Here is a 12,915-nt window from a genome sequence, read left to right as displayed (position 1 = left end):
AATGCTCTATTTCCAACAGTTTTTCTAATTTGGCCACAAGATTACATCAAAATGTGACGGATTTCTTTATCTCGTCATCTGCTTGGGGCATAGCTACTACCATAAGTATTTGCATTACATGGTCTACGCTGCTCCATGTAGCTACATGCTAACATCAGGGAAACATGTCAGCTGATATTGTAAATTCCCAGTGATTTTGACAACATGTTTAGAAGCTTTTACTGGAGTTTTTTGAGGGTAGAAAGAGCTGCTATGTTACAGTCATTCCCCAGCTGCAAGAACACCGCTACATGTAGCTATATGTAGCTACATGTAGCTATATGTAGCTACATGCTAACATCAGGAAAACATCTAATCTTGTTTATTCCTCCCTGATTTCAAAACATATTCTTGCTGGAACTTGTCCAGTTTTCATAAGAGGCTTTTTGGGTGTTATATGTGTCATTAGACAGTATGTGGAAAAATTAAGTGTTTTTTTAAACATTTTTTCAAAAATGTGTTTTATTTAAAAGGGACCACAGTTTAAAACATAAATGTTACCATTTGATACACCTTTCCAGATTATAGCTTAGAGCTAATTGGCATCTGCAGTCACTTTGCAGGTCAGAACAAATACACAGCACAATAACATGACAATACAAAGTTGTACAAGAAGAAAAAAAAACAAAATACACAAGACATATAATACACACAATAGCACATGATATAAAGTGATTTGAAGAAGAAGACACAAGACAAACAATACTATATAAAACTACACAAAAAAGCACTTCACTTGCAAAACACAGAATAAAAAGTTACAAACAATAGCTCATCACAAGCGAATGCTAGAATATAAACATGTTCTAGTCATAACATTAAATACAAGTGTGAACCTGAAGTACAATAACTTCCCTTCAACCTCACTAATTAACATGTTTATCTGTAATTGGTTTGAACTGTAAATGCTGTTTACTTTGTTTCCAGTCTTTCTGCTAAACTAAGCTAACCTGCTGCTGGATGTAGCTTCATATTGAGCATACAGACATGAGACTGCTCTGAATTTTCCCTTTTAACTCTTGGCAAGAAATCCAACAAGCGCATTTCCCAAAATGTCGACATTATCAGTTTTACTGTTTTGTGAAATCTGTCCTTAATGATCAGGGGAAGCAGATAACCAGTTAAGACAGGGACGTGAATCTGTGCATCGGAAGAATTAGCTGATCAGAATATAGACGTCCAACAGTTTTTCCCTGCTGCTGTCCGTCCACATCTACATTGATCAGTATCGGTAATTGATACGCAGACCCGTGCTTGTAAGATCAATGGGAGCGGTGATGTCCATCCTCCATTAGGGTGTGAAACAGTCAATCATACATGTCAGCCCTCTGTCTATAAGTCATTCTCACCTCCATTATTGCTGTGTGTATAACTGTTTGTTTCTCCGTCTTTGCTGCACCTCCTCGAACACATTTATGAGAGCTGTACTCACTCCGCTCGTCCCCATCGATGAGTCCAAATTTACTGCCTCAATCTCCTAACTGGACTGAGCGTACATCCACATAGATACAACTAGATATGTCGCTGCGGCACTCATTCATATCGACTCCACTGGCACGGTAACCCATTGTGTGTCCATTTGCATGGATAGCTGCAGATTTATCTGTACTGTAGGCCATCGTGTCGACTTGTGTATGGACATGTATGGAGATTTACTCCTGTTTTAACCCCGGGGTTAGCCATCAGTATTGATTGGAACAGACTTAGCCTGATTTTAATCCCTGCTTGGCCCAAGACTATCGATCAGGGCGCTGTGCTTTCAAGTGGGTTTAACGACCTACCTGCCCCTCCTCCCGCCCCCTACTCCCCGTGCTCCTGATGCGCCCTTTTTCTACTTGGGCAGGAGAGGGAGAGGTTCGTTATTGCACCCCAAAGCAGAAGTGACACGAGGTGTTAAGCTTGTACCCACGAGCCCACACACCCCTCTATCAACAGCGAGCCATTACAATAGGCTGTGACAGCAAGCTGCCCGTAAAATATGACTGCACTCATGCTTTTCCTATCTGGAGTTTGTGTTGGACATTATAAAGCAGGAGACGAGATGAATCTGTGCACTGCGACAGCAATGTCACGGTAAAAAATACCTGCTGGTGAGTTATGAGCACTCACCTAGAGGTAGGAGCGTCCCTTTATGTCTTTATGGGTTCTCTGAAGACAGTTATATGGGACAACATGGGAAGTCTTATAGGAGTCCTGGTGCCTTGGGAGTTGGGGAGTGTCGTGAATTTATAGTTTAACAGAATGGTCACCACTCTGATTGGTCCGACACAGTAACGCTGGAAATGGAGAAACCGAGCTTTAAAAGTGTGTGTGTGCGCGTGCGTGCGTGTTCTTGCACGCCTTTGCTTGCCAGCCCAATGCAGAAATACAAATTTGAGCGCATTTCTGCTTGTGAAAACATTTGTCATTTTGTGTGTGTGTGTGTGTGTGTGTGTGTGTGTGTGTGTGTGTGTGTGAGGGATGGTTACTGTGCTTGGCGTTTCTCCTCCATTTGTCCTCCCAGAGGCAGATCAGGCGAAGGGGAAATAAATTGGAGAAAGAGAATAAATCAATGCTAAACTGAGCACCAGTGAGACCTCCTAACCCTGAAACTGTCACACACACACACGCACACACACAATGTGAAACGTGTCCAGGGAAAATGGTGTGTAACCCCACATATCCATACAAACCTTGACACACACGCACAAGCTAAGGGAGGGGAGAGAAGGGGGTAGCTTCTGCACTGGTGTGAGTTGCTTACAGTTACACAGTTTATAGTGTTCATACTTCAGCGTTCATACCTCAGCCTCTACACATAAACTGATCCTTCATCTAATTTCATTTAATTTTGTTGTTTCTTAATAGCGTAGTGGTAGCATCGCTGTTCTCTGAATCAAATAGCTTTTCAGTAATGAGGCACTTTTATTGCTCAAATAGTGTGGTAGCGTTCACACGGGCTTCATTTTTCCAAGAATATCTGAAACTCAACCACTGTGAAACTTTCTGCTGCAGTCCGAAAATAACACTGCCAAGGATTAGTATAGTAAGTATAGTATATATCAGTATAGTAAGCCAATGGCAGCACTTCAGTATGACAGTGACATCATGTACCAATCCTTGGGCTGATGCCTGCAACAACTGCAACAAATACAGAACACAAAAGAGGGAATTGGGGAGGAAAAATGCGGTAACAGAGGAAAAGTTCAAAGTTTAGAGTACTCTGAAATATTACTTCTGTATTTTCTAACATTAACGAGCTTTGAACTTGCATTGAACACATGTTTTGATATTTGTGCCGTTGGTGTAGCTTAGCTTGATGCACTTCTCTGGGCAAAGCTTCAGTGTAATGAAGCTCCATGTAACGTAGAGTAACTGGTCGCTAAGCTCACTTCACTTTCCAAGTAGCGTGGCCAACACTTATTGATTCAAATGTCAGTACATTTTTTCAAAGTGTTGTTTTTGTCATGAGTACACTAACACAGAATGCAAATATTAAGCAGCCAAAAAGCAATGTAATTTTTTTATTTTATTTTTGGAACCAATTTGATTTTCAGAACTTTTGCAAAGCGAATTAAGGAATCAACCCATCAGGTTGCATCTATATTTAGGAGGATTATTAAACAGTGAACCAAGACAGAAAAGTTTTTTTATGCCTTTTAACCTTAATAAAGGCAGTATGTACCAGATCCACTACTTCCATTTCTACCTCTCACACTGTTTCCAACATGTCTTTCAACGTGGGCCACATCAGATAGATGTCTTTTTATGGTCATCTACTCCAGGCTTGTTACTGCATGTGTTATGTTATATTGCCTACACTGTTACATGTAGCTACGTCAGGGAAACATGTAATCTTGGTTGCCGATGGTGTTAATTTCTCCACGATTTCAGAGTATGTTCCTGCCAGAACATCTCTGGTTGTGTTTATAAGCATTTATTAATCTTTTTTTCACCCGAGAAAGTGTGTCTATTCTCTTTTACAGTTATTTCTCAGCTGCAGTGACAGTGCAGAGATAGGAAAGACCCCAAAATGCTGACAAGTCAGAGCAGTCTGGGCTTTTAGGGATGCATGATATTGTATTTTTTGCTGATATCCAATATGCTGATATATAACAACTCATTTGGCTGATAACTAATATCGATATCGATGTATACATCTTTTTTCCCACCTAATTTTAGTGATCATCAAGTCTCGTCTGCAGTGGAATTAACATCATATCATGCATACTTTTATCGTGATGGCCCACCAGTGAATGGAGACATGCCAATATCGTTGTGCATCCTTACGCCTCAAATTTAAAAAAAGTACAAACAAGCAGGATGAAATTTTAGTCTTTTCTCTCAAACAGTTGTCTCCTCTCAAACATGCGCAGGAACAAACACACCACAGCATGCATCATATCCAAAGAAATCAATGTATCAGTGAGTGTGAGGAAACATGCTGGATGTTTTTTTGCTAAACCAAAAGACAGAGCATCAAAACAGGTGATGCTGACATCGCTCTGTGGCTCTCACAGACACAAGCTGCACCGTGCCGCGCTGAGGCTACACAGTCCAGGCTACAGATGGAGCCGAGCACCGGTGGTTGTGGGGCAGAGGGAGTGTATAGATTGGGATTATGGGGGTGCGTTTGGGAGAGGCTCTTCAGTGTGTTTTCTATTCAACCTAAGTCCTCTAAGACCTCCTCATCTCTTCTGAGAGCGGCAAGCTGCGATCTGATCTAATGCCGAGTGCCACATGCGAGTGTGTTTGTGAGAGAGACACGGCACTTTGATGAGAGCCTGCTGGGGATGTGAGTGTGTAAGAGTAATGAACGAGCGCAGAGTGTTTGTGTGTACGTGTATGCTAACATTTAGGGGTAATGAAGGAGTCCAGGGTTTATATATTTCTGTGTGCTCTCCCTCATCCCTGAAGGGCTGTTTGGGGTATTCTGTGCAGGTTTTGCTCAGGGGGGAGGTGAGTTCTTGGGGTCTTGCATTCAGATGTAATTAGCCCAGACAATGGCCTGGTTAAAGCTGGAATCCTTCGAGCCCCCTCTCCCTTTGATTGTGTGGGCCAGCTGTGGAGGAATGGCCATTATCTCCCCGTGTCCGGCAGCATAAAGAAGCCCCCCTGCCTCAGTCACCCCCACGTTAGGGTTCCCACAGGGGGAGGGACATGGGCCGGTCACACACTGGTGTGGAGAAAGTGAAAGCAGACAGAATACTGGTTTACTTGCAAACATTCACTCTCATAAATGTCTTCACCTCACACTTGAACCACTCATTCTGAAACTAACGTGGGAGAGCAGGTGGCACTATTTACACAAGAGCAAAAAAGTGGCTTTTCTCATCTGGATTTGACTTAATTACAGTTTTATCAATCGTGTCCTCAGTGTCCAGGAAGTAAATGTTCTGCTAATTACAGATATGTTACATTTGTACATTATTATGTTGCAGATGAAAGTTAACATTTCTCAACAGCCCTGCCGTTAACCCTTAGATACCTGGATTGACATCAGTTTTCCTTTGCTGCAATCAGATGCCTTTTACTAGCATTTAAAGCTCTGACATATATATGAAAATTGGTTTGATTTCTTAAAAAAAACACTGGATAAAACATAATGTGCAACTTGTAAAGAAATGTCCCACAAACTGCAAAAGGAATAAGGAAATGATAAGGAAATCATCTGAATATTAGCTGGGAGGGATTGTGCTGGTGGGAAATGCTGCGATGTGTCAGAGAAGAACACATATGTTTGGTGCCACAAACACAAGAGGAAACACTACAAATGTTTGCCTCAAAACAAGTTATAAAATCATTTCATATGTTTGGTGGCACAAAATCTGCTAGAAAAGCAGGGACGGGTCTATAAAAAACATTAAGGTTTGGTGGCTCAAATGCCGCTGAAGGAAACACTGCGATCTTGCCTAGGTGTCACGCCGTCTACCATCCCGTCCACCTTCCAGTGACAAAGTCTTCACAATATGATACATATGAAATGTACAGATGTAATGTATCCGTGGTTTTTGGAGTGCCACAGGGATAAAGTTTTTCTGTAGACCAACCCAGAAGCTAACGCCACCCCGATTTTCCATTTCATTTTGGTTCATTGTAGAAAATAAGCTCTGTGGTGGACAAAATGTTTCTGATACTGTTTTGCTCACCAAGATAATCTCCACACATGAACACCACTTTCAGGATTTTTGAAACCCAAATCACCAGGAGTATAAAGCTAATGTTAGGCTACGGGGCAGTAAAGCCGTGTTTAGCGTGGTTTGGTGCGCTTTGGCATGATGATGTTCTGTAGTCTCATTTAACCACCTATTAGCAATCGCTTTTTTTTAAAGATGCATAAAAGCTTCAAAGTTTGCAAGCAGGGTATTTAATGGCATATTTTATGTCGTAGAAGAAATTGTGAAAGACTCTTCAGCTTCACCACAGACATTATTTCAGGCTTCTAACCAAAAACCCATTCAAAAAACCCATTAACTTTGAGAAGAGGGAACCAGAGGTACTGAAATGCCAATTAATTTCTGGGTTTTAGGACTCATTACTGGGGTTCTCTATAATGCTGCGCTCCTACACCAGAAAGAAATCACTCTTAAAGGGGAACTGCGCCCATTTTCAATATTACATGTTATTCCTATATGGTCCAAGACAGTCTAAAAATATTGAGTGCTAAAACTCAAATTTGTGATGTCATCACTGGTAACATTGATTATCACATCACAAGTTTGAGACTCACCTCTCTGGTTTTTGAAAGCTCATGTTTACAAATAATAATTGAACTTTCTTCGGTCATGGAAATGACATATTCAAATTAATTATTTCAATTCATTTAAGATATGGGACAGGGCATATTAAGGAGCATTTATATGTAAATATGTAAGATTAATAATAAAAGTAAGATAGGACTTACACAGCGCTTCTCTAAGTACTCAAACAAGCTTTACATGAAATGCAAAAAGAAAAAAATTATAAATTCAAAGTAAAGAATACAAATTACTGAAAGACACTTACATGAAACAGAAGAATAAATACAAGCATAGAATACAAAAACAAGATGTAGAGGGTATGGCGGTTCAGATTTGGGGAGGCAGTGGGAGACTGGTATTGTAGGTTTTTTGAAAAGGTGGGTTTGAATTTATTTTTAAATGAGCCCCATGAGTCTGAGTTGCAGATCCCAGAGACTAATTTCCATCGTAAGTCCCATGGCAGGTTGATGTTAAATACATGAACATGACCGTCACAACACATTCAGTACAAGAAGCAACAATACTGACTCAGTGATAACGTAGCCTTTACACTAATTTACAAAGACACTCATAAAACGAAGACAAACCAGGATTAGAGGGGTCTTAGAAAATAGAGTGCTAAATGGTGTTAATGGTGTTAAAGGTGATAATTATGTTGCACATTTAGGTGTTGTTCCCCTTTAAAATTGACATGTAAAAAATCCCAGATCACTTTATTTTACAGGTGTATACCGCGTGTGAGTGTGTGTTTGTTTTTGTTCCGTCTGTGCGCGTTTCAATCATAAATATCTCATAGAGAGTTGTGCCTGCGCACAGGGACACTTAGGCCCATTAGACTTGCGAAGAAATTGAATCTTTACAGCACTGGGGCCATATAATTACTGTTAATTTAACGCTCAGATTCTTCATCATTAACTCTCAGTCTTGAATACAGAACGAGGGACGCGGAAACGCAGACAGTATGTGTGTGGAACCGCTGCATGTGTTGAAAGCATAGCCAGCCCTTTGACTGAATTAACAGCGACCTCTTCGTCTTGTAAGAACAGGACTCGCATCGTTTATGCGTTATTAAGTCCTGTAATTGGGCAGCCAGTAGTTTGCATATTAGTCTATTAGGGTAATATGTTTTGCCTCTCTCAACACACGGCTTGCCAGAGCCCCTGGCGACACATTTGGTAATTCTCAGAATTACACCCTAATCATAATCCAGTGTTCTTTCGATCCCTATAATTTAATGTGCGTCACTTTATGTCTGCGCATCCTCAGCTTGATTACATTCAAAGTATTTTATCAATTAACCTATCTCTTTCAATTTAAGATTTTAACGTACTATGGTCTTTAATCAACAGTATAAGGTGAAATTTATTGTCTGTGTGTATTGTGTAAAGCTATGATTTTAAATTCGTAACAAAATGCACATATTTTCACCGCTGCCCCTGATGTTGCACTGCACCTCTGTTTGAAGGTGAAACTTGCTTTTTTTTGTCCTTAGCGGTTTCTTTAACCTCTTAATAGCTGTTATGATTTACAGTCGGTGTCCCACTTTGAGCCAATAAAATCACATCTCCTAAATACCAGTAGTTGCCAAAGTAGGTCCAGGGACCCCCCCAGGGGTCTGAAAGAGTTTCAGGGGGGCTCAGCAGAATGGGGATTAGTTTAATTTCAGTATTGTTGCATTCATGTAAAGATAGGAGCAGCAGATAGTGCAAAATCAAGGCTTTGATGAATTTGCACTAACCAGCTCAACTGTTATTTTTTTTTAACCAAACAGAGCCGAGAGACAAAACTGCATAATCACAACAGTTTTATGGTCCTGTGTTGCAATGATACTGAGTACTAGATAAAAGTAGTTTAACCACAGAGTATTTAAAATAAGATCCTAATTATACAGAATGATTTTGTCTGAGCAGTGGTGGATCCATGGCTGGATTATGAGGCAATGGGCCCCTGGGCGTAGCTGTGCAAAGGCCCCATCACCTCTCCTATATAGACACACAGACTTTGTAGTGGTTTTGTGTCTATTTGCAGTTATTTTTGTGCCCTTGTGGTTGTTGTGTGTCATTTTGTAGCCGTTTGTGTCTCTTTGACATAATTGTGTGTTTCTTTGAGGTCATTTTGTGTCTCTTTGAGATAATTTTGTTTTTCTTTGAGGTCATTTTGTGTCCCTTGAGGCAACTTTGCACCAGCTTTGGTCGTTTTGTGTCGTTTTGTGGTCATTTTTTGTCTCCTTATAGTCGTTTTGTGTCTCTTTGCCTATTTTTTTTTAGTTGTGCGTCTTTGCAACTCCTGCTCATTTCATTTCATTATTAAATGCTAAGTTGAGATTTGACATTTTGCTATTTGCTACTCCTGCCACTTTGGGCCCCTGGACATGTGCCCGATAGGCAAAAATCATTACAGTATTTTAGTGTTGCAGCTGGTTTTGGTGAAGTTAATTGTTGCCTCTTTTTATATGTTGGGTAGTTGGGCAAACAATATATCAATTCTCATAAGTTCAGCATTTGTTTTTATGTAACAGGTTAACACGAGGTGACTATAGCTGTCAAATAAATGTAGTCGAATAAAAAGTATAATATTTGGCTGTGATATGCAGTTTAGTAGGAACATCAAGCAGAGCAAAACGGGAATACTTAAGGAAAGCGTACACCTATAAATTACTTTTGGGATTTAGTTTACATTGCTGAATTAGGCAGATGTTTATGAAGTGCACTGTAAAATCTGTCAAGTCAATTTTACTTAAAAAAATATAATAATATATATATAATATAATATAACAAAATGTATAGTATAATACTATACTGTACTATCTAATTGTTAAGTACTGAAAATGTAGTTATATTTACTGAATGTGTGAAATTGTTGCAAACTAAAAATGACAAGTTTAATTAAATTAATCTTTTCAAGTTTTAGGAACTTCATTAAACCAAGTTTACTGTGCTATATATCTGTAATACTGTTGGCTGCAAACTAGTCAGTCATTTTTGTATTTTCTTAATCATGTTAACAAAACAGAACTCAGAGATCTCGTAACTTCATCATTGGCAAAATTCTCTTTGTCATGATCAAGTTAAGGCCAACTAACTCATTTTACTGAAGGTGTTAACACCTAGAAAGTCAACAGAACCGACCAAAGCGCTGCACATCAATATATATATATATATATATATATATATATATATATATATATATATATATATATATATATATATTAAATAGCATAACTATCATACAACAGGACATTAAATGGGACAAAAAAAATGTTTACAAAAAAAGGCAATAAAACCACAAAACTGTCATCTCTCACACAAGGTCTGAGAAAGCCAAAGAGATATAAAGTCAACTTAAACTAAGATTTGTAGTTACATTTACTTTCCTTTTCCAAGGCAATGAGTTTCCAAGATTATTATAAGTAAGATCAACTTTTCAGATTTTACAGTGTATTTAAAAGCTTAACCTGTAAAGTAACCAGTGACTATAGCTGTCAAATAAATATAGTGCAATAAAAACAGTGTTGGCTGTGAAATGCAGTATAGTAGGAGCATAAAGTAAACTACTCATACTTGACATTTTAAGTTGCAACAACTTCCTAAAATCAAGTAGATTCAGCTAACTTTTAAGTAAACTTAACACACAGATATTAAATAAACTTAAATTAAGATTTGTCGATACATTTACTTTTTCAAGGCAATAGGTTTCCAAAATTATTTTAAGTAAGATCAGCTTGTCAGATTTTACAGTGTATATAAAAGCTTAATCTGCAAAGTGGAGACTAAAGCTGTCAAATAAATTTAGTGGAATAAAAAGAAGCTATAATATTTGGCTGTGAAATGCAGAATATAAAGTAGAGTGAAATGGAAATACTTAAGGAAACCTAGAAATTACTTTGGGTTTTAGTTTATACTGCAGAATTAGGCAGATGTTGTGGATGTGGAGCTCTTCCATCTTTCTTTTGGTGCATTAGAGGGTAGTTTCCCCCCCCTCCAAAACACTGCAAATCAAGGCCTGTGTCTGTTTTGGTAGGAGGTTTGGGAAGCCTCGCCTCGCGTGCCACTGTGTGTGCATCCATCTCAAAGTTTACCCAACAAGCAGGTGGAAGGGGGCACGGTGGGCGCAGAGCGGGCTGACGGATCCTTTCTTGCAGCCTCCTCTCTTTGGCCCCGAGCTGCCCTCTCCGCTCGCCCCCCATTATTTGTCCCGACGGCCGAGCGCGCGGCCCCAATGAGCCCTTTGGAACGGAACGAAAAGAAGGAGCGAATTGCAGCTGTGACGTGGGCGTTGTTGTTCCATTCACCGCGTTCGCCATGGCAACGGGGCAGAGGCCCTGGAAGCACGCGGCCCCTCTCCCTGGACAGCGTCCTAAGGGCAGAGAGGCAGCTGGAAGTTTCTCCTCCTGATCACTGCTCACAGTCTCACGGCGCAAAAATATCCCAATTATTCAACTTAAAGTGGGTGAAAACTGGATTAAATTAAGATTTGGAGCATTTGGACATAAAGTTTTATTCACGCGCGCATAAATGTGGTCACTATGTGCAAATTCTGTGCAACTTTTACGCACCGTTTTGACGCACGAAAGCAATAAACGTGACCCACTGACCCAGATCAATGCTAATAATTTCTTTTTGTCGAGCTTTTCTGTTTACACTCGGCAGCCTGATTTCTCCCTCCACTTCATGCATGCTGCAGAACTGCTAGTATTGTTGGGCAGAGTGATTGGGGTTTCTGTACAATCTCCCGTGACCAATGAGCGGGGTGCTGTCAGGGGTAACCACATCTGTCAACCGTTCTTGGCCAATAAAGAGCGGAGCGAGGCGGACCACAGGTGCGCGCCTCTGCGTCCCCTTGGCACAGCGCCCGGGAGATGCTGGAGAGAGACGCCTAGCTGCCCCGTGGCGCAAAAGAGTTACTGTCAAAGGCAGCCTCCTTTTAACTCCGGCTATCACTCTGGCTCCGATAGTTATGGCGACCGCAACATCGAACCACTACAGCGTCCTCACCACCCCCAGCAGCGCGCCGCCGCCGCACTCGGAGTCCGGGAGCATGCAGCAGGCGGCAGCGTACAGGGACGCGCACACCTTGCTCCAGAACGACTACAGCACGTTACCGGGCGGTGGACATCCGCTCAGCCACGCGCACCAGTGGATAACAGCGCTGTCTCACGGTGACAGCGGGGCGCCCTGGCCATCTAGTCCCCTCGGAGAGCAGGACGTGAAGCCCGTGCTTCACGACAGTGACCGAGAGGAGCTGCAGAACTCCAGCAGTCTGCAGCAGCAGCAGCAACAGCAGCAACAGCGACACCCTCACCTCGCGCACCAGCAGGCGCATCACGACGCCAGAGCATGGCGAACCAGCACAGCCACCACGCACATCCCCGGTATGGCGACATCTGAGGGCCAGAGCCTGGTGTATTCCCAGTCCGGCTTCGGTCTGATGCCGGGGGGAGAACAAGGGGGGATGCACCACCACCCCCTGCGGGACGAGGACCACCACAGCCATAGCCCGCACCTTAGTGAGCACGGAGGCGGCCCCGGGGCCCACCAGCAGTCTCTCTCACACCATCACCAGCACGGGGGCCATCCGGACCACTCAGACGAGGACACGCCGACCTCCGACGAGTTGGAGCAGTTTGCCAAGCAGTTCAAGCAGCGGCGCATCAAGCTGGGCTTCACCCAGGCGGACGTGGGACTCGCTCTCGGGACGCTGTATGGAAACGTCTTTTCTCAGACCACCATTTGCAGGTTCGAGGCGCTTCAACTCAGCTTCAAAAACATGTGCAAACTCAAGCCCTTGTTGAACAAGTGGCTGGAGGAGGCGGACTCCACCTCGGGGAGCCCCACGAGCCTGGATAAAATCGCGGCACAGGGAAGGAAAAGGAAAAAGAGGACCTCCATCGAGGTGGGCGTCAAAGGGGCTCTGGAGAGCCATTTTCTCAAATGTCCAAAACCGGGAGCAGCGGAGATCAACTCCCTGGCGGACAGCCTGCAGCTGGAGAAGGAGGTGGTGCGGGTTTGGTTTTGTAACAGGCGGCAGAAGGAGAAGAGGATGACACCCGCTGGGGGACAGATACCAGGAGGAGAGGACATGTACGGGGACACCCCTCCTCATCACGGAGGACAAACTCCAGTGCAGTGACCCCTGTGCGTTACTCTGAGCAGAACAT

The 12,915-nt window shown here is 42.2% G+C and overlaps 1 protein-coding gene across 1 annotated transcript; it reads left to right on the top strand.

Moving 5' to 3' along the window:
• Positions 1 to 11,498: 11,498 nt before the first annotated feature.
• pou3f2a (POU class 3 homeobox 2a) lies at positions 11,499 to 12,887 on the top strand. The gene has a single exon (XM_042503965.1). It carries the CDS (start codon positions 11,499 to 11,501, stop codon positions 12,885 to 12,887), a length of 1,389 nt encoding a protein of 462 aa, XP_042359899.1.
• The last annotated feature ends 28 nt before the right edge of the window (positions 12,888 to 12,915 follow it).

This window comes from Plectropomus leopardus, chromosome 16 (assembly GCF_008729295.1).
Source record: "Plectropomus leopardus isolate mb chromosome 16, YSFRI_Pleo_2.0, whole genome shotgun sequence".
Taxonomy (NCBI): Eukaryota; Metazoa; Chordata; class Actinopteri; order Perciformes; family Serranidae; genus Plectropomus; species Plectropomus leopardus.
The sequence above is the reverse complement of the archived record's forward strand: the minus strand, read 5'-3'. Positions and strand labels throughout refer to the sequence as shown.